This window comes from Myiozetetes cayanensis, unplaced genomic scaffold (assembly GCF_022539395.1).
Source record: "Myiozetetes cayanensis isolate MyiCay16 unplaced genomic scaffold, myiCay2020 scf12, whole genome shotgun sequence".
Classification (NCBI taxonomy): Eukaryota; Metazoa; Chordata; class Aves; order Passeriformes; family Tyrannidae; genus Myiozetetes; species Myiozetetes cayanensis.
This window is the reverse complement of record NW_026086826.1, coordinates 5,025,242-5,046,477: the sequence shown is the minus strand read 5'-3', so window position 1 is coordinate 5,046,477 and position 21,236 is coordinate 5,025,242. Positions and strand designations below refer to the sequence as shown.

Here is a 21,236-nt window from a genome sequence, read left to right as displayed (position 1 = left end):
CACCAGGAGTTGGCTGACCTTGCCAGACCTGGACGGGGAGAAGGGATGCTGTCACCCGTTTTCAACCTTCACTCCAGAAGGGCTGTGCCCACGCCTTTCCTCTGTTTCAGCACCCACATGCCTATAGCAGGGGGATGTTCCCATCCCTGATCCACCCTTTGCACACATTGCTTTGGAGCACAGGAAAGGAAGGGAGCATTATCCACTTCCATTTCGGACAAAGGCTGATGTTACAGTCCCCCTCTACCATCAGTTCCTTTAATGTGAGCGTGCCTGGTGCGGCAGAGACAGCCAGGACGTGGCCCCAGGGGCTGCTTTCCCACCTGTGAGGGTGGGATCAGTCTGCAAACACATTTACAACCCCAGCAGGCAGCAAGGTACGGCTCAGGCACTGTGAGGTGCTGAATGGGTGCCTGGGAAGTCGCAGGTAAGGGTTATGAGAGGTGCTGGGGAAAGGGCACGGCGGGAGCACAATCTGCAATGCAGAAGAGAGCTCTGCATCACCTCTCGTATGAGGTGGCAGATTAATCAGGAGTCACAGAGTGTATTTGTAACCTGCCTGGCAACCCAGCAACACTTCTCACGCTCAACCCTACTCAGCTCTTCCTCCACACCTGAAATACTAGCATAACTTTAGAAGTCCCCTGTTAGAAGTGGGTCATTGTGTGGGAGAAGGTGGCATTGGAGCAAGGACTTTGCAAGGGACAGGCAGCACAGCCACACACTCCTATGAGTGTCTGTAGGGAATGAGAACTGGTGTCTGGGGAGGTCTCTATTCCTGTACTTCTAGCTGTTTCAGGGAAGGAGGTAAGTTTTCCTATTTACCTTTCTCAGATCCTTCATTTTTCCTTTCCTCTACCATTGTTGCCATTTAAAGTTTCCTCCTGGAGCCCAGATGTTAGCAGGTGGATTGACACCTCAGTCCTGCCCTTTCAAACTCTCTGAAGACTCCAACAGGTTTGCATCGATGCAGTTTCTTCTCCATTTTGCTTGAAAGAAACAGCTGGTGACTTTTTTTATTTTAGATCTGCGTATCCAGCTTAGATGGCAGAGAATATAGAAAATGTGCAGACTGCCAACTTCTCCCTTCAGATCCCTTTGAGAGGCTTTGGGAGGTGTTGGATGCACACAGCTTGGCTCACTTTCTCACTGGGTTTCAGGATAGCAAAGCTGTGAGTAGAACTAGACATGGAAAAACAGGACTTGACCACCTGTTAGGATGAAGCCTTCCTGTTCTGCTCTGCCCATATGTGTCAGATTTAACCACAGATACCCCCTACAAATGTTTTTTTTTTTGCCATAGCATTTTCTAGAGATGCAAACAAAACATGTAATTCACTCTTCCCACCTCAGCTCCACTGCAATTATGCCTGTTGCCCTGGGTTTGTTTATTTGGGAAATGTTCCCCTTTCTTTCAGGAAGCAAGCTTTTCATGCTGGATAATTTTGTGCCTGCCTTCAGCCTCTAAAGTCCTTTGAATAAGCCAAGCTGTCCATGAGATGGTGCCACACGCAGAGTTAAAACCCCACTTTGCTTACCAGAGACAGCAGATAGGGAACAGTCTTCCCATGCACTGCACTTAATATGCCATATTTATTATGTCTATTATTATAATCTGGACTTCTTCAGCTTTGGGAGCATGAATAATACAGCATCAAAAAAAAAATTTTTTAAAAAGGTGTTTTTATATATAGATAGATAAAGATAGCTCGCTCTGATTCATCTGCTAAAAATTGCTGCTGTTCCCTGTTTGTTTGTTTGTTTTGTTCAAGCAGAAATCGCTGGGCAAGACGAATGCCAGGAATGGGAATACAGGATAAGCCCATATTTCACAACTTCTTGTCATGCAGGAAGGTTGCTACCAAAACTTTGGTACAGGTATGGAATTTGCTTAGGAAGGAAGTGGCTGCTCCAGGGTGTAGTGCAGAAGCTGAGCACAGCCAGGCAGGGAGGCAGGGAAGAGCATCTGGCCCACACAGGGATGAATGAAGGTCAGCATGCCTCATCCATGGGAAGGCTGCAGAAACTGGGACAGGAACTGTGCAGCCCCCATGAGCTTGCATCTGGATGGGAACGTGGATGTCACCCTGCACAGGTAAAATTTGCATGGTTTGAAGAAGTCCTGTGAAGACTGTTTTGCCTTGTGTGCCATATGAGGGTGTAGATCTTTACACTTATTCTGCTGACAGTGCGTGGTGGTCTCTCTGGTGGGGATCAGAGTTTGGTGCCAGCAGCCAGCACAGAAGACAGACACAAAAAACCTTGAGGCTGTAAAAATTACCCTTGGGCAAACAAATGTCTTGCTCAAAAGTACAGATGGAGATATTGCTGCTGGAGCTGCACCTCCTGACTACATTTTCTGCCAACTTCTGCATAGCTCTCGGCCAGGGCGAGACACAAAGCCTTCCTAAGGCACAGCCCGCTGCATGGGGATAAACTCCTACGCTGCTCTCCACCCCCGCAGCTCCATTTGCACCTGACAGTTGTTGCCACATCCATAGCCTGTTGCCTCCGTGTCCCTTATGTGTTGCCAAGCAGGACAAGCAGCCAGCAGTGGAGCTGGGAGCAGATCTCCAGGCCTGGTGTAGCACCTGGGCTTCACCTTCTGTAGAGACCTTGGGATGTGGTCCCAGACACAAGACAGGAGTCAAGACTGTCCGCTCTGGGCATCGCTAGCGATGTGTCAGGGCAGTTTTTCAGCTCTACATGGACACCAGCATTGTCAAAGACAAGTCCCAATAGTCAGTTGGATCCTGCCTTGGTGGAAATAAAACACCAGTGCTTTGACTGTAGTTATGTAGGGAATAAGCCATAAAATAAAAATACTTAGGAAATAGCTGAAACAAACCCACAACATCCATCATGAGGGACAAGATTTTTCTTGACCCACTAAAACAATATTTGTTCTTTTTCCCAGGGGCCAAAACACCGCTCTTCTGCATGAGATATGTGTTTCATTGGATATGTGTGTATCCCTAAATTTGATTTGTCCAATTGCATTAGGACAAGCAGCTAATTCTGAAATTCATTTTCCTCCTATAATCAACCCCTCTGCCAAATGGCATTTGGGTGGAATTGTGGAGATTGTGATTTTTATTTAAAGTGATTTATTGAAATCATTAGCAATGTTCCCTAAGTGGAATCCATGGCAATCCTTTTAATCTTCCTCCCATCACAGTAAATGCAAACATTTTTTTTAATAACAGAGAGTTTGAAATATATGGTTATTAAAATCCACACTTCTATATTTCTTCATGCTCTCTCCCTCTGTAATGGGATGGAAACCATAATTGTGGAAATAAAGCCTCCCTCTCAGCCCTGAGATGCAGGGAGTGTATAATGAACAGTTAAGCATCTATTTAGTCACTTTGAATTGATAAGGGTGTTAACGAAAATGAAAGGAGCCAACTTTCCTTCCGCTCCAGGGAAACACAGAAGGTGGAGGGTTATTTCTGTGGTATTACCCTAAGCCCCTTTGATGAAGTCAGTGCCTGCAGCAGAACTCAGAGCTTCCCTAAGTGCTTTTCCAGACTCTTCCCAGAAGTGCTCAGTGGAGGTCTTGGAAACCAAGGGGGTCTGCCCTGTGTCCCACTGGAGCGAGGTGCAGGCTGCTGTCACCAGCTGTCCCCAGGCATGCAGACAGCTGCCAATTTTGCCCCTGGTTTCTCTCATTAGTCTCCCCATGCACAGACAGCTTTACAAATATTTTACCCCAAATCACTCAGCTCCATCCCCTCCTGGGAATAAAAAGGCACAGCCTGGTGGGAGCCTGCCTAGGATTGTCGCATCCCAGAGCCAGGCACGGGGATGGCTCAGCCTGGACCAGATTCTCTGCTGTTCCCTCTGGTTGATGCACTGATGCCATGGCAACTGCTAACACCAAACAGCTGCTGTGAAAGTACAGCTTCAGAGCAGCTTCGGTCCCCAAGGACCAGTGGACACATCCCAAGGGTTGTCCCCTACTTCTGGGAACCCCAGCCAAAGGATGTGCCTCTGGAGCAGGGCAAAGCCAGCCTGCACTGAGGTATCCCTGCACAGAGCCCAGAACTCACTTTGCATTGAAAAGTTCTTATAAAAAAATAATCTTGCCACGTTTTCCTCTTGGAAGGATAAAATCTGGTGTGAGAGGACTCAGAGTCTGTGAGAGGAGCCATTTGCCCTTAGCTCCTGATTCCTGCCCTGGCCCTCAAAGCATCCCCATGGTTTCATGATTCGGGGGCAGAGGAGCTGCTCCAACACTGGGCATCATGATGCTGGGGCAGGGAGACATCAGGACATGTCCCATGGCAGGATATGTATCAGTGCAGCTGTCCAGATGTCTTTCTGTAACCAGTCACAGCTTGGTTACTTCCGAGAAGAAATTTTAGGATGCTGTTAAACGTTCCTGGAAGCCAGAAGTCACTGAGACGGGGCCCACGCACACTCCATGGAGAGCAGAAAAGCTTTCCTCTCCACATTTTCTTTGCTCCTGGGCTGTACAATCTGTCCATCACAAACCTTAAGCCCTGGTGATTTTATTGTACGGGAGAGATGTTGCCATTTTATTCTACACTCTTCCAAGCCCCAGGCAGCTGGTGGGATTGCTGCTGGCTGCTAACACACACAGACAGACACACACAAAAAGTTAATCTTTTGCTATTATTTCTCAGAAGCTCCATTTGGCTGCATTCAGGCCTAATGTGGTGATTTCCTTGCCCTCGTGACAGCTGTTTCTTACATGGGGAAGCAGCATGAAAATAATTTAAAAAAAAAAAAGGCAGAAGTGAAAAATGGAGCTGTGATTTATTTTCACCTCCAAATATAGAAAGACAATTTCCCCCTCTCTAAAATTTCCTCTTCCTCCTCTTTAATGAAGTCCCAGTGTCTTCAAACCAAGCCAGCACCCCACTGAAATCCCATGCCAAGGCAGATGAGGAGATGTGTTTGTAGGGAACATGAGCCAGTTTAAGACCATTATCAAGGTGACCAAGAACGGGCTGGCTCTTACCAGTTGGCACAGACAGCTAACCAAGGAGGGGAGAGGGTGAGGGAGCTCAGCGTCAAACCCTCTGGCCTTTCTGCAAACCGGGCATCCCTCTGATGCCAAAACTTTGCTGGGTGGAGGCTGCAGGAGGAGGGAAGCAGGGCTGTGGGGAGGGAGCATCACTCTTATGGGATGCTGGCGGTGGGATTGATGATGTCCTCCCTCCTCCCGGCAGCGCCCGCGATTTGATTTCTCCCTGCCGGCGGCACAGCTCCCAGACAAAGGCTGTGCTCCGCGCGGGCGGGCTGGACCTGCGGGTACCCCCGCGCATCCACACGCACTTGGCCATCCGGCTGCTCCCCACCTTGCCCCCCACCTCTCCGGGAAGATCCAGCAGACGGATCAAAGCTCATCTTATTTTTTGCCATCGAAAGGATTAACTCCCCGGGGGAGCAGCGGCGGAGGCTGAGCCTACGCTCCCGCCACGCATCGCCTGCTTCGCGGCGCACTTAGGAGTTGTGGAGCCAAGCTCTCGGCAGATAATCCCCCTCCCTGCTGGAGCCGGGGCGGCTGGGGAGAGCGAGCAGGGCTGCGGGGTGAAGGGACAGGAGGGGAAGAGGACGGGGAGGAGTGTGCACACACACACACACACACACACGCAGGCGTGCCCGCACTCCCCGCAGACGGCGAGCAGCGGCACCGCATCGGGGGCTGCGTGCGGGGAGCTCCGTAGGGCGCTGAATAAAACAGGCTGGAGCATCAGGCGAGGGGATCTGTTCGCTTGGAAAAGTCTTTAAGGTAAAACCCGAGAGCGGCCGCTTCTGGGCTGGGCTGCGCTCCGCGGACCGTGTGTGCTGGGCTCGTTGCTGGCGCGGCCGCGGTCTCTGACTCTGGGTTTTGTTTTTAAAGGAATCGATCGGGAGATGCCGGCAAAAGAAGTTGTTGAGAGCCGGGCTGGAAGGGCCGGGAAGCTGCGCGCCGCCGGCTCCGTCACACGCCGGGAGCAGCTGAACTTTGTGGGGTTTGAATATATGTTTCTGTTCTGAGAACGCTTCGGGCAGCGTTAACGGGAGAGTCACAGCGCGGCACCGCACACCTCGCTCCTGACCGAGCCTGGGGAACAGCAAAGGGGGGATTTCTGTCTCTCCAAGGACCATCGCCTGTGAAGAAGAAAAAGAAAAAAGAAAAAAAAAAAAAAGGCTGGAGAAGGGCAATTTATCTTTCTTTTCCAGATGACTGAAAATACCTACAGGATCCTGTCTCTCCGGTTTTCATCAGTGGGTAGCATCAGGGAGAGACGGCTGAGGAACAAAAATGATATCAGTCAAAATCATTCCAGCATCTACTTTTTCCTAAGGAACTTCATGCCCATAGGGGTTTTCTACGGGCATTTCCAGGAGTGAGACCGAGGTACCACAGATGCATCCCTACCGGATCATGTAAGAATTTTCAAATGAGAAACATACCCCGTCAAGACCTTCTCTGCCCGGTTTGCAGTACATGGTTTGGTGTAAGTACAGCAACTCTCGCCTCTTTCTCTCCTTTTTAAGTCTCTTGAGCTTGGAGATCTCTTTCCTCATTGCAATTATGATTATTTGCAACATCAGTGCCATCAAAGATTGGAGCACTTTCCTCTCCCAGATCCTCCCCAGCGTTAACAAGACTCTGAACTTGGTACAGCAAGTGGAAGCCACCACCAGCTCGGTGGTAAGTGTCCTCCAGGACCCTGAGCAGGACAACTACCTGTCCAACAGCCAGTCCATGAACTCCAGCAACTTCACAGCTGGCCTGGACCACTTGTTCCAGTACTCATACTCGGACAATGACCAGCTCTACAAGGAGTACAAACCCCCTCCACGAGATGCCATTCCTCTGCCCAAGGCTGTCCTCTACCTCCTCATGGCAGCCCTGGTGGTGGTGGCAGTGGCGTACGCCATCGTCGGGCATCTCATCAAAGACCTCATTTACGACTTTGTAGGTGAGTGCAGGCTTCACACGTTGTGTGCATGTGGCCAAAAAAAGCCTGGTGCAAAGCCTGGAGGTGCTGGATCGCGTCTCTACTTTGAATTGGATGGGGTTTAGACCAAGCCTTGGCCCTTTCACATTTGCAAGGCAGTTAATTTAATGTTCTGAGTTCTCCAAATTGAGCTGTATGTTGACCACCTTCCTAGAGAAAATCCTTGGGTTTAGCCCCCTTCCTAAAGAAACAAAGCTTGTGTGTGCGTGTGTTTAAATGTGTATGTGCGTAAGTCTGTGTTGCCAAATGACTGTTAAAATCCTTTGGCCAGTTCCATCTAAGCTTGGATTATAGGTCTCCAACATGAAAAGTTTCATGGCAACAAATGCCTGAACACAGGATAACAACCCACTAGTGCATGATGAAAGAAAAGCTGCCATATGAGCTTAACCCTTTATTAGACACCAGCAAATCCACAAACTCCTAGGAAACACAGCTCAGCAGTCTGGCTCCCTTGTGCAGCCCCTAGCATAGCCCTCACAGCCTCTGCAACAAATAGCTCAAAGAGTGTACATTTTTGTGAGGTTTGACTTCCTGGCTCTTTGGTTTCATCCTGTTGCTGATGAACAACAGTCCCTCGCTGTCGGGGACAGGAGCGCAAACGCTCTGCTGGCTGCTGTGGTCAGGCTGTGGTGTAGGCAGAGGTGCACACAGAGGTGCTTGGCTGCTTATGGCAAGCCCTCAGTGATTTTGGCCTGTAATTTGTAAGGCTGGTCAGGCTGGGGAGTGCAAATGTGCCTGATTCCCTTCTTAATCCTCAGTACTTTTGGCCCCAACAGCCAGCTCACCATGTCCTTTTGGGGGTCAGGGCCTTGCTGCAGGGTGCTGGTGATAGCTTTCCAGCTTGTATGGGAAGCCAGGAGGGATCCCCAGAGGGGTTTAAGGTTCTGGCTCCTGCAGATGTGCGTACCCTGCAAAAGCTGTGGGGAGCAATGCCCTCCTCAGGGAGCAGAGCTAAAATCCCTTTGCACACCCTTGCTCCGAGCCATGGACGAAGCCCTGCAGGCTCCATCTCTGCAGTGGGAGGGAGTTCACACTTATCTGGAACAAAATCCACATGTTCATCCACGATTCCCTTTATTTCCCTGCTCCTGGGACGCAGGAGACACGCACCAGCCAAAACTCCATCGGTGCCTGCGGGGCGTGCAGCACCCATGCCTTGCTGATGGGAGGCTTGGGGAGAGGATCATGACCAGGCAGGGCTGGCAGATCCAGGACATGGGGATTTAGGGAGGAAGTATTTGGGACAAGAAAGGTCAAGCCTCCTGGCAGGGTGCAGTACTCGGGATGTCACATGAAGCTCAGTCAGGAAAACCACAGGGAGCAGCTGCTGAGGAGTCTTTCTTCGCTCCAGATGGAAGGGAAAGGATATATTGTCTTAAGTGTTAAATTTAACACTTAATCAGCAGCTTTCTGGGGCTGTAACATCACCCAGCTCTGCCACTCATCTGATTTAGCGTTGCCTTCCCAACAAAGACAGGCAGTGGGGACAGCACCTAAAAATACACATGCTGCTGCCCCAAGATGCTCAAAGGACCAGGTCAGGCCAGGTTAGAAACTCCCCCGAAGCGGGGGCCGGTCCAGTCACAGTGGCCCCTGCCCCAGCTGCTGGGTCCATGATGCAGGAGAGCACAGATGTGAGTGCTCAAACCCACCCCTTGTTTGGATACTGCAAAGTAGGGCCAAAATCGGTATAAATGCCATGCCCCTGTGGGCAGGGAGGGAGGCTGCAGCTGCAGTCTGGGACACCTGTGCCCCTGACTCTGCTATTTCCAGCTCATCAGCAATGCTCCCTGGTGACCTTTAGCTTTAGCCTCTGCGTGGGACGAGGTCAGAGGGGTGCCCCTTCCTCACAAAGCCCTTTGCAAAGGGACTTCCACAGCCTTTCACAGCACAGCAGCCATCCCAGAGCTGGACAGGCGCAGGGACAGCCCTGGGCTCTGCCAGCTCCCTGTCACTTTGGAAGAAGCCCTTTCCCAGTTCAGTGCCCTTGCTGAGGGCCAGAGCATTCTCTCCCTGCTCAGGGTGGAGGTAACACCTCTCCAAAGTTAGGGTCAGAAATCCAGATGTGAGCTTCTCCCCCATCCAGGCGGAGAGGAAAATGCATTTCCCGAACTCCAGCAGCACCGCTGAGTGCCGAAGGCTGCCTCCAGCTCATCCTAGTTAGCACTCCGGGCCTGTCTTCCCACAGTTGATAACGCTCAAAATGAGCCCAGTCCTCGGAGGAGAGAGGACGAGTCTGTGTTTGTTAACACTGCCAAGGAACAGCCCTTAAAGAGAAGGTTTCATTTGAGTGAGTTTGCATAAAATTACTTTAGGGACAGGACAGAGGGTCCGAGGGATAGTAAATAAGAAGCTGGCCTATTAGCTGCCTTAACACAATGCCTGGATTTATATACTCGGCAGCAGCTCCAACCTCTGCTATCAGCATTTCTGCACTAACCATATTTGGAAGGATACAGAGAGAGATGGAAATAAGATGCCAAAGGGCTGGAGCCTGTTTTGGGGAGATTAAAGCGTGAATAGTTAATCGCCACTTTAAAGAGTCACTTGGAGGCATCAAGGATGATTTTGACTCCTCAAAAACAGCTTGTCAGACATGGCTTGGGAAGTCAAAGCATCACCCACCCCCTGCACTCACGGGGACTGTGAGAAGCAGGTGCTGGTCTTGGTTTGGGATGGCAAAGGGGGGTTCTCAGGATGCTGCCAAGCTCCTGCCCTGTGAAATCCGAACAGATATTTGAGACAGTGAGACCTCTCCTGCAGATGATTCTTAAAGAATCAGAGCTTGCCCAGGCATCCCCATGGGGAGATGAACACTGCTGTGATGCCCAGCAGGGTGGGGAGGAGCAGAAAATGGGAGGCTGTGTTGGAGGAGGGGGAAAGATGCGTTGTCAGAGAGGAGGAAGGCAGAGCACCTGGATATGGATAAGAGGGCTCTGAAAGAGCCCCTCTTTAGCTCTTTCTGGAGGGACCTGATCAAGGAGAGCCCCAAAAAGCTTAATTTCTCTCTGATCCCTCTCCACTTGCTCTGAGCTGACAAAGTCTCATGTTTGACACTCTCCCCAAACTCCTCAGGCGCCTCTGCTTGGGGGTGGATGTGAGCACCCCGAGGGGGCAGAAAGGCTCCCGCGTGAGCGCAGCTCAGACCCAACCACCAGTTAAGGCAAATTGGGTCGAAGCATTTGGAAAGCTGCTTAACTCGGAAGCGCTGGAGAGCTGCCAGAGCCGGCGCTGCGGCGAAGAGCCGGCTTGGCAAATGACAAGCCTGTCACCAACGTACGAGGCGCCTAATTACTGCAATCCCCGGGAATCAGCCCGCCCTCCCTCCTCCGTCCCCAGCAGTTCACTGAATAGCACCCTTATTTAAACATAAAAAAAAGGAGGAAAAAGGGGAAAAAAATAAAAAGTTTGACTGGAAACAAAGCTGTTGCTATGGAGACTGCGCGCGTGTGGTCCCCGGGAAAGGGGAAAGCATCTCGCTCCTGCACGGGAACCACACGGGAAGGGTCTGATGGTCTGTGTGGGAGTGGTGCTTCACAGGGAGACCTTCACTGGTGTCACCCGGTTCAGCCGAGGTCACCTCTGGGTTGCTGATCTCCAGAGGAGACCTTGGAGGAAACTTTTCCTTTGGGAATTGGCCCAAGGCAATTGTCCAGCTGGGGCAAGGCAGGGCGGGTTCACTGACACCGGCGGGACTGCTCAAAATGCCCTGGGACTGCTCGATGCCCTGGGACTGCTCAAAACCCTGAGCTGTTCTTGGAGCGGGGTCTTTCTTTTCTTTGCCCTTTTGACCCACTGGCTGTATTTTTGTTTTTCATCCTTATCTCTAACTGCCACATTTCAGGCTTCTTTAGGAAACGGTCTCCTTGAACAAAGAAACTGTGCATGACTGTAGCATTGCTGAAAATAGCTGCTGGGTGATCCTGCAGAGACTTGGGATCCACTTTTAATTGCTCCACACAGAACCACAGGGCTCTTAGGATAATTCAGCCCAAGGCAGGGATTGCAGACAGCATCTTAGACCCATCAGAGAGGACTTACATGTCTGCTTCTCAGGCTCTGTTTTGAGGATGATTCCTTTGCTTCCCAAAGTTGTGGGAAAAGAAGATACCACATCATGTTCCCTTCTGTTTCTCCATCTCAGTGCTAACCCACCCCTGACACTAACACCCCACCTCAGTTTCCCTTCTGGTGCACGGGGGTATATCAGGGGTTCTTTAGCCACTGTTTATGGGTGCTGATGTCTAGCAGTGGCTGCTGTAGGGTGGCTTTCACTGGGTTAATTCCCACTCCCAGCTACTGTACTAATAGGCAGATGCCCCATCCCCACATCCACGCTGGCATTGCCACGGCCACAGGCTGCAGCTGTTGGCCAAACAAGTGGCCACAGTGGCCTTGCCCTGCAAAAAGAAGGCAGAGGTGGCCCCACTCCAGGATAACTGCATTTGCAGCCAAATCTTTGAAGCACAAAGCCGGAGCAGTGGAATGGCTTCCAGCACGCGCTGCCGGGGATCGACCAAGGCTGGCCTGGGGGATGCGCCATCCCACAGCACCATTCCCATTCCTGCCATCGTGTGGTCCAGCGGTGGGCTGTCAGGTCCCTGGGGCAAGGACTGTGCCTTTCTACTCCTCTGCAAGCACTGGTCTTTCTCGAGCTGAGGCCAACCACAACTCCTCCTCGCTCTCTGGCCATCCTGGTTCTGCCTCTGGGGAGAACATCTAAGGCTGGAGGATAGGAAGAGCAAATATCCACTCCCAGGAGCATGCCAGCCTCCCACCCACCACACCTGCGTCATCACCTCTCTGAGACCCACTCTCTGGAGCAGCAATGCTGCTCGATGGATGGGACTGGGATCAAATTTAGGCTTGGTCCAGGGTTGTTCTGGTGCAGAGAAGCTGTTTTTAAGAGAATATCATAACTGATTGAATGCCTTTTCCGTGTCACACCCTTTCCCCACCAGATGCTTCACGCCGGTGACAGCTCTGCAGAGGGACAGTGTCCTTACCTGTCTATCAGCAAAGCAGTGTGCTCATGTTGCTGGGGGTGCAGGACAATTTTGACTCAGCCAGCACAGCAAAGCTAACAAATTTCTTCAAAATGGGGAAGGAAGAACAGACCCCAACAGCAAGTTCCTTTGGAAAGATGCGAATCTGGGAGAAAAGGGAATTTGCCAACAAATTACTATTGCCAGGGGCAGACACAGGTTTTCCAATAGAACAAACCTGGGAGTTATCTGCTGATTTTGCTAATGGATAAGTAGAGGCTGTCCTGCAAATGAGACAGATACGATGTCCAGCTGTGAATGCTGCATCCTGTCAAACACATGAGGGATACCCTTGAACTCATGTCCGTCGGGAATGCTTTGGCCAGAGCTGGTCCAGCCTCACTGCAGAGCACAATGTGATTGCTGGGTCAGGACTTGTTTTAAAGAAAAAGGAGCTTCTGCTCCTGCTGCTGGGAAAAGGGCTTTTTTAGCACCTGCTTTCACACCCAGATCCATTTAAAGCAAAATTAGAGCACGAGTTTGATTGTTCATTGAACATGCTACCCCTTCCTTTCCTTGTTTCCACCTCTGCAGGGACTGTGAATGTCTCATTCACCATTTAAATTTTAGCCCTTTCTCCCACCTCCCTCTGGTCTTCTGCTGGGCATATCTCTTTTCCAGTGGCTGAAGTGCCTCGTGGACATCCCACCCTGTCACCAATGAATGCAGGGGACCTGGACACCCCCACTGGGATGAGACTGGGGGTAGAGAATCCCTGTGCCCCTCTGCACACAGACAGCAGGAAGCTGCTCCCTGCTGCCTGCACTGTAAGGGTTTTCCAAGCGAGGGCCATCCTTCATGCTGCTGGAACAAGGAGGGCACACTGTGACATCTGGGCAACCCCAGTGTTTTTCTGCCCCCAAAAACACAGCACATCTCAAGTGTCTGCTTCCAGGGGTGCTGTCAAAGACTCTGACAGAGCCAGGGAAGTGCAGGGGAGTTTTGTGCCACATTACTCTGCTACTTAGGGATGATAATAATAATAGGGTTGCTATTCCACAACTCCAGATTTGCCCAGTCTGCTCTATCTCTTCTCTCCAGCTGCTTTGGATCAATCTCTCCGTATTGATCTCACCCCACCTCAGCACTTCCCACCTCTCCATTCGCCCCGCCAACCTCAGCAGGCACGCTGAGCCTCGACAGCTCCTGATGAGCAGGGAGAGGCGTCTCTAGGTTAGATGCTGCTTCCCCAGCCTGGCTGAGAAAGTCACTTTGTCCCTTTCTTTCATCCAAGACATTCACAGACATGCCCGTGTGCATGCCCTGGATTTTGCAGCATGTGCTATGAGCTCCTTCCAGTGGCTGGGTAGGGGCAGGAAATGCTTCTTCTTATCTCCAGAATGCAACTGTCCAGGGTCCAGAGGTGCCACCATCCCAGGAGCACACTGTGTGGTCCCTGCTCACCCCAGCTCTGCCCTTGGGTGTCCCAGGATCACTGGGTGTCCTGGCTTAGCCTGATTTTGCTTGCCTTCTGGCTGGAGATTGCGTGAACACATATGTGAACTTTGATCCAAAAGCGGATTTTGTTTTCCTCTCAGTGGCAATTGTGTCTATTTTCTGTTGCTCATTCAGCCCCCCTGCCAGATGTAAGAGACGGAGAGAGAAACAAGTGACATGATACTAAGGGCTGCAGTTACCTTCAGCTGTGACCACCATGCCTTGGCTCCCAGCTCTTCACCACCCTCCATTACCTGATTATGCCTCGTCTCGAGGTTCATTATCCGAGGTTTACATTGTATAAACCTTGCACATGACGTGAGGTTGTGCATCCCATCCCCTGCAAAGGCCCCTCCCCATCAGAGTAAGGTTTAATCCCACTGACTCCAAAGATCTGCAGGTCTCCTCTCTCTTCTCCCTCTTCCCTCCCCAGACATCCCACAGGGGAACCTGTGAGACCTTGGTTTCTCACCCACAAACTGAGAGGAGCCGTAGGGTGAAACTGGGGAGGAGCGTGCGTGGCTGGGACAGATCCGGCAGTGGCTGGCAGCGGAGATGAGGGTGCTGACATTTTTATGGTTGTTTCTCCAGGGTCCTGCTGGCAGGAGATTCTCCGCCAGCTCCACGGGGCCTCGCTCCCCTCTTCCACACATGGCAACACGCTGAAGTTACAGGCCATAAATGGCCACAAATAACGTGTAATTGTGTAATTACTTCACTCCTTACTTACACAGTCAAATCATAAAGGCATCGCAGTAAATACCCTCTAATGACAGCCTAATTACATCTTCCTGCAGATTACTGGGTAATTAGATCCAGCAGGCTCCAGAAATAATTCCCAGGGAAGCAGTGGTTCGGATTAGCGCGTACAATCCAGCCTGCTCTTACCCAGGAATTAGACTGTGGCAGCCTCAGACAAGCCACCTTCCCCAGGCACCCTGGTCAGCCACATCCCCTTTGGTGACAGTGCATTGTGACCCTTTTCCCATAGAAATGGCTTTTGCTGGTCCCCTTGGTGCTGTCACAAAACACCCATCCCCTGCATTTCTGCCTTTTCCACGGTGCTGCTTCCAGCTCCTGCTTCTTCTGCTTCCTGCAAATGTCCCCAAGGTTTCATCATTTGGCCACCAAGTGCCACTTCCCCTCACTCACAGGCATCCAACGCTGAGCTCTTTGCTTCCTATTGCGCACAGCAATCCTCATCCAGTGGCTCCCAGGATATTTGGGGACCCATCACCCCTTTTCCCACTGATTATTCCCCTCCTTCCCTGCTGGACCAGCCCCTGCTCCCACTGGAGTTTTACAGCTGACGTCAAGGCAAGCAAGCCGAGACCTTTAATAGTATTTGTAGGAGGCAATCTTGTTATTGCCTTTGGATTCTCCTCACGGCAAGTGGCTGTGCGGGGGCTGGAGGAGCCTGGAAGGTCTTGGGGACAAGAGGCTGGGGCTCTGTCTGGCGTGGACCCAGCCCAGGCTGCAGGGCCAGACCAGGAGGAAGATGGTGGAGTGTTTGGCTTTAGTCTAAATCCAGTGAAGCCAAGCAAAATCGAAGCTACAAAGGAAAAAATACCTAAATGAGCCTTTAGGGCTTGGGTGATTTTCCTTGGGGAAGTGTTGTGATGGGGAGCCCAGGCTCTGGCTACAGCTGTGGATCATGCAAGTGAAAGCTAAATGCCCTGGTTGGGACTTGAGGCAGACCCAGGACTACCCAAAAACCTTTGGACCATCGGCTTTGTTGAGATTCCCAATCACTCTTGCCAGCACTGCAGTATCTGAGGGAACTGTGGTGGTTCTTCTCCTGCCCTGCATGTCACACAACCAGCAGACTCTGCTAGTGCACTCATGGAAGTAAAGAAAAAAGGAAAACCAAGAAAAAAAAGCCATTGTCTGGACATGTTGCCTGTGCCCAGTGTGGTGGGAGCATTATCCTCCTTGGAGCCAGCAAATTTGACCTACAGTGCACACACCGAGTGCAGAGAGAACCACAGGTCATTCTCGTCTCTCTTCTCACACCTGCAGAAATGCCTGGACACCACTGGCGAGCCGAGAAATTAGATCTTTCATTCCCTTCACACTTGATGGCATTTACCATCATTCAGCCTCGGTTTTGCTGCAAAACTTTTTTCTGCAGCCCATGAGAAAGGCAACATCTCACTGGGAGTGCATTTCTCTGTCCCTGCTCCACCAGGCAGCCCGCATCCTCCACCAGAGAGCTGCAGTTGAAATGCCCTGTGGGGACAGAAAATGCCCCATGCCACAAAGGAGAGAAATGCTATTTCTTGAGATCAATCCATTGGCAAATAAGTGGAGTCCCTCAGAAAAAGCTAAACCAGGCTGGCCCTTCTGTCTGCCTCCTGACAGCTCTCTCTGCTTTATTTTGGGAGCAGGGCTAAACCAGGGGGGTGCTGATGCTCCCCTGCCCACCACCACCAGATTCTAAGGGCTCTTCTCCCCTTGGCTGGATTTCCCCAACTTTGGTTTCCTTGTTGTTGCTGCCTTCCCGTCATGGCTGGGCATGACCTCTCACTGTCCAAATAGCCAAATTTTTTTAAAAATAGCTGTTTGGAGAGCAGCACCACCTGCTTCCACTGAGCTGCAGCCCCTTGTGCTGCAGAGGGTGTCTTGGTCATGCTGCCATCCAGCAGTGACACTGTGTTTTGGACAGTCATCCTCAGGGTTGTGAGAGATCAGCTCAGAGCCACATCCTGGTGCCCTGGTGACCAGCGAGAAGCGCAGCCCCAAAGCTGCCATGGAGGGTTTGAGGGTGTGGCTGTGATACACTCTCAAGGCAGAAAAGCCACGTCCCCAGCCATGCCTCAGGTCCAGTTTGGACGTCACATAGTTATTTAGTCGTCCCCTCTGTTTCAGACAGCAAAAACCCACCGTAGGAAATACATCGCCCGAGAGCCCAGATGCACACTTCGCTTCACAGACATGTCATTCCCATTTTTGGGATTAGCAGAGTGATTTCATTTGCCTAAGCCGGGAGGGCTTCCAGAAACCAGCAGCCTGAAAACCAGCCCAGAGCTGGGAAGAGCAGAGACTGCAACTCCACAGGAGCAGAGGGGGCTGAAAGGGCAGGGATGGGCAAGGGACCCTCCTGGGAGGGTGAGAACCCAGAGTGAGAGGTAGGATGTAGCAGGAGGCAGCAATTTTCCAGCCGGCTTGGACCGTGGGAACAGCCAGAGGTAATCAGGGGGCTTGTTTTGTGCTTTTCCCTCCTCCAGACTGGATCTTTGGCCCCAACCCGGATGACAACAGCAACAAGAGCGACATCAACTGCATCAGCAACAGCGTCAACGAGATGAGCGAGATGCCCGAGGCGCCGCGGCACCGGGACCGGCAGTCCCAGGACGTGGTCATTGCCATCGGCGAGACTTGCCACTTGCCACAGCAGACGTGACCGGTGCCGTGTCTGGGCCAGGCGGGATGGAGCAGCAGGATGGAGCAGCAGGAATGGAGCAGAGGGATGGAGCAGAGGGACGCAGCAGTGGAACAGTGCAGCAGCCACCTTGCAGGACCGGGCAGTGAGAGGAAGGGATGGGCAGAGCCGGCGCTGCGGAGCAAAGCCCTTCTCCCCCTGGCTTTGCCTCTTAAGGACCTTGCTGGGGGTGGGGGGGTGGCATTGCCCCTTCTCCCAGGCTTGTCAGCCCTGTCCTGACATCTGCCCGTGGGTTTTGTGACCCCTTCTTTGTTCCCTGTGAATAGCAAAAAAGAAAAAGCAGATGCAAAATACACCCACCAAGCAAAGCTTGCAAGAGAAATGAGCTGGAGAGAGGCCGGGCGGTCCTTGGCGTGGGGCTGTCCAGCAGCATGGGAATGGGGTGGTGGAAAGGGCAAAGGAGACAAGGAGGTGGCAGAGAAATGGGGCTATCTGTGATTCTGGGAACAGGTCCAGGACACAACAGGGAGCTGGGGCTGCAGAAAGGCACAGAAAGGCAGAGAAAAGTCAGTAGGGGCCAAATCCAGGACTGTACTCTGGTGACCTGCCTGGGCCATCACTCCTCCCCTTAGTTTTGCAGCTCCAGCTCACAGCCCATTTCAGCAGGGGCGTCATTCCTTGGTCCCAGTGCCTCTTCCTGATGAAGATCCCTTTGCTCTCCACATCTTTCCTGAACTTAAGAAAAAAGGTTATACTGATGGCCTGCAGACCTGACTCTGAGGAAAGGCAATGGTCCAGACTTCCGCCTCTGCACTCAGGGAGACAAGCCCTGCCTTTCTCAGCCTTCAGTACCCAGCACACCATGAATAGCAGGGGCTAGAACAGCAATTTTCCCCTTCTGAAAGTGGTTTAGGAAAATGGATGTGGTTTCAACCTCCTGCTCCAATGGCTTTAATGAGAGCCATTACCAGCAGTCCCACGCTGGGGCTTTGTCGGCTTTGCAGGACGTTACCACAAACCTCCCCCCAGTAATTAACCATTTCCAATCAAACACAGCGTTGCTGCCACCACCATTTTCCTCCATTATTTTGGCCCTGGGTTTGTAGTGTGGCTGCTCTGGCATCTGCCAGCCATCCCCTGTGGGGCTGTGAAGGGGAGCCAGGCAGCGATGCCCCGGCAGTACGTGAGGATGCTGGGGGGTGATCCCATAACTGTCGACCCTTAGGAATGGAGCTGCAGCACCAGAGCCTGCTGTGGGCTGGGGAAACTGGGAAGGTCCAGGTTTCTGGGGAACAGGCAGTTGTATGGGGAGGGGTTGGTTTTCTTGTTCTCCTGCCCTTTCAACACCCAGGGGCTGGACATCAGGGTTACCCAGGTGCCTCTGGCCACTGCTTGGGAGGGACAGCGAGACTACGTGTCCCACACTGGCACTGCTCTCAGAGGGACTGGTCCCTGGCAAGGGGACATGCCACTCACTGGGCACAACAGGTCCCCCCACAGCTGCAAGAAACAGCTCTGTGACTTATCTGCACTGTGGACCCATCGGCTGCTGGAAATAAGGTGGAGGCTTCCCTGAGGATGGAGGCAGCCACCTCCACTCCAGCCAGGCTCTTGCTCCCTCCCTGAGACACCTCGGGTCCCATGTGACATGGTTTGACCCAGAGGAGGTGCTCCTGTACCAACCAACAACCCGCACCCGGGGCCAGTGTGGCTGACACCCACCCGAGGCCACCGTCCTCCGAGCAGGAGCAGAAGGAAGGAGCCAAGCTCCCTCCTGTGGCCACCAGCACCGGGGTCCACCAGACTGCTCAGTTCTGGGAAGGGGCTGGTGAGGAAGTGCCCTCAGCCCACTCCCCTCAGCCTCTTGGAGTCAGCACCTCTGTTTCAAAGCTCCCCTTTTGCAGGGATGCAAGGAGGGATCCTGGTGCTGTGTCCGTTTCCCAGACCAACTGAGCCCTGGGTAATGTTACAGCAGCGTGCATGGTGAGGGGAGCCACCAACCCATCTCCCTGAGCCAAGGGGTCACACCTGGTCAGTGCCAGGAACCAGGCTGGCACCAGAGCTCCGCAGGACCCCACGGCTGTAGCTGCTTTTGTAACTGACCCCACTGGAACCTGCCACATGCCAGTGCAAAACTGTAGAGACCACAGTTTCCCACACCACCTGCCTTTCACATCCCCCCATCCCTGCATCTTTGCCATCATCACCATCGTCTGGCACCTGTCTTCCCCCTAACCGGTCCCCAAAAATGTCCCCAGACACAGCACTAGTGCTGAGCTCTGAGGATGACTGTGAGCCTGTCAGAGAGTCCCAAGGCTGTGGAGCCATTTTGCCTCTGGACACTGGAGGCAGAGTGTGGCTTTTGGCTGAAAGTAACCCCTGTCCCTCCAAGAATTCAGTGTTCTTCTGTCCAGCCATCCACCCATGCAGCTGGCTGCATTTTGGAGGACATCTCCAGTACCCTCAGAGGACCTCTGGGGCAGGGTGGCAGGACAGGACCAAGCAGATGAGTGAAGCTGTGAGAACGGGGAAGGGAGAGCTCCACATTTTTTGTTGGGGGCCAGTGCAAATGGTACAGCACCCTTATCTTCTTGCCCACCAGGATCCCCTCTCCAGGCTGGGCTGGACCCCTCAGCCCTCTCCTTGCCCCCCACAACAACAAGCAGGGTATGAAAATCTGGTCATCCAACAGCAAGGGCCCAGGGAGAAGGTCCATGGGCAGACGTGCTGGGGTCTGCTTTGTCCAGGGGAGGTTTTTGGGGATGCTGAGGGGGGAAGGGTCTGATGAGTGTGCCAGGCTGTCTGGCTGCTCCCCAGTCCCTGCACCTCCTCAGTGCAGGAGGTTGCTCTTTAATTCCCTCTTTCCTCCCCTAAGCGCCTTAGGGAGCAGGGGCGAGAGATGCTGGTGCTTTTTATAGCAGCCATAATCCTCGCTGCTCACACCGCCTGCACCCTCCTGCCCCAAGACCCAGGGCTGAGCCTCCAAAATGGGGACTGCTGCCCCAAAAAACTGCCTCAAATCCTTTCAGTTCCCAGCATCACCTCTCTCCCAGCTCAGAGATTCCAGCTGGGGCTGGTCCTGGACTCAAGATCCCTTTGCAAAAGGAGTTGTTGGATGGCCACGAGTGCTGCGCTCCCTTCCCAGTCTAAGCACTCTGATGAGGAGGGACAGGCAGTCAGACACACATGGATAAACACCAGAGCAACTGCCTGGCCTCCCTTCTCTCCTCCACGACTTGTGGAGCTGGAACCAACTCCATGGCACAGACATAAAAAGGTCCTCAGGAGCAAGAGGAGCTGCATGGTGCTGGGTGTTTCTTTCCTTTCTAATGCCCCCAATCCTTACAAAAGGGAAACTGAGATAGGGAGGGAGCAGGGAAGGGGTTTCTGGCCCTTCAGCTCAGGAGCAGAGCCCTTTGCAGGGCAGCTGATGAGCTTTAAAGGCTGGTGAAGCTCCACACCGGGATGTAACCCCCAAGACATGAACTTCAGCATTTAATTGGGGTCATTTTGGTGCTGGGGTGGTTGGTTTCCCTTACTGAGCCTATGCCCACAAACCCAAGGGTGGCATTTGGGCCATCCAGGCTTCATCCCTGGGGAAGAAAGGGACTGAGGAAAAAGAGGAAAAAGGATGTGAAATGAGACAGCAGGAGGTTTAGTGGGGCAGGAGCAAGTCTTGAGAGAGGCATATTTCACCTCCTGTCCCTGTCCTGGTGGTCAGTGCTGTCCCTCCACCCAGCCCCAGCCCCTGTCACCACTCCAGGACCACAGCCATCAAGGGGGACACTGAGTGCTGCAGCTGCTTTGTTTCCATTGCCATTTCTCTCTCCATCAGCTGAGCTTTTACTTCTCTCCAGCCAAAAGTCCCCCTGACTCTGCACCCTGCCAGGAGGAACCCAACACATCTCTTAACATTTTACTGTTTCCCTTTTACTGCCCACTGTTGGGCAGATGAAATTTTCTCAGCCCACCCACCCCAGACCAGAGGGCCTTGCAGGAGAGGGCAGCCTGGCAAATCCTGCCTAAAACCATTCCAACCTTGCCCACACCACTTTGCTCTCCTGCAGGTTTGGCCCCTGTCTCCCACAGCCTCTTTGCAACACATTTGCTGTAGTTTTCTCTTTAAACATCCCACAGGGGGGAAAAAACACCCCAGGGGCTTTCTTCTAGGTCAGGCTGAGCTAAGTCAGGGAAAGAAGATTAATTTCTCAGACGAGCAATTCATATTTTTCTTCTGGTCCCCACAGACTGCAGAGCTGGTGGCAGGAGCATACACATCTCTTGGGCACACACATCTCTTGGGCACACACATCTCTTGGGCACACACAGCTTTTGGCATCACTCCTGGACGTCCCCAGGTCCAGTTCCCATGTGGGAGGTGTAGGGGCA

At 52.5% G+C, this 21,236-nt stretch overlaps 1 protein-coding gene across 1 annotated transcript; it reads left to right on the top strand.

Annotated features, from left to right (window-relative positions):
- Positions 1 to 5,610: 5,610 nt before the first annotated feature.
- On the top strand, positions 5,611 to 17,229 carry LOC126635720 (uncharacterized). Its single transcript, XM_050307187.1, has 3 exons — positions 5,611 to 5,761; positions 5,873 to 6,941; positions 16,693 to 17,229. The coding sequence occupies exons 2-3, from the start codon at positions 6,464 to 6,466 to the stop codon at positions 16,866 to 16,868; spliced, it is 654 nt and encodes a 217-aa protein (XP_050163144.1). The 5' UTR covers positions 5,611 to 5,761; positions 5,873 to 6,463; the 3' UTR covers positions 16,869 to 17,229.
- The last annotated feature ends 4,007 nt before the right edge of the window (positions 17,230 to 21,236 follow it).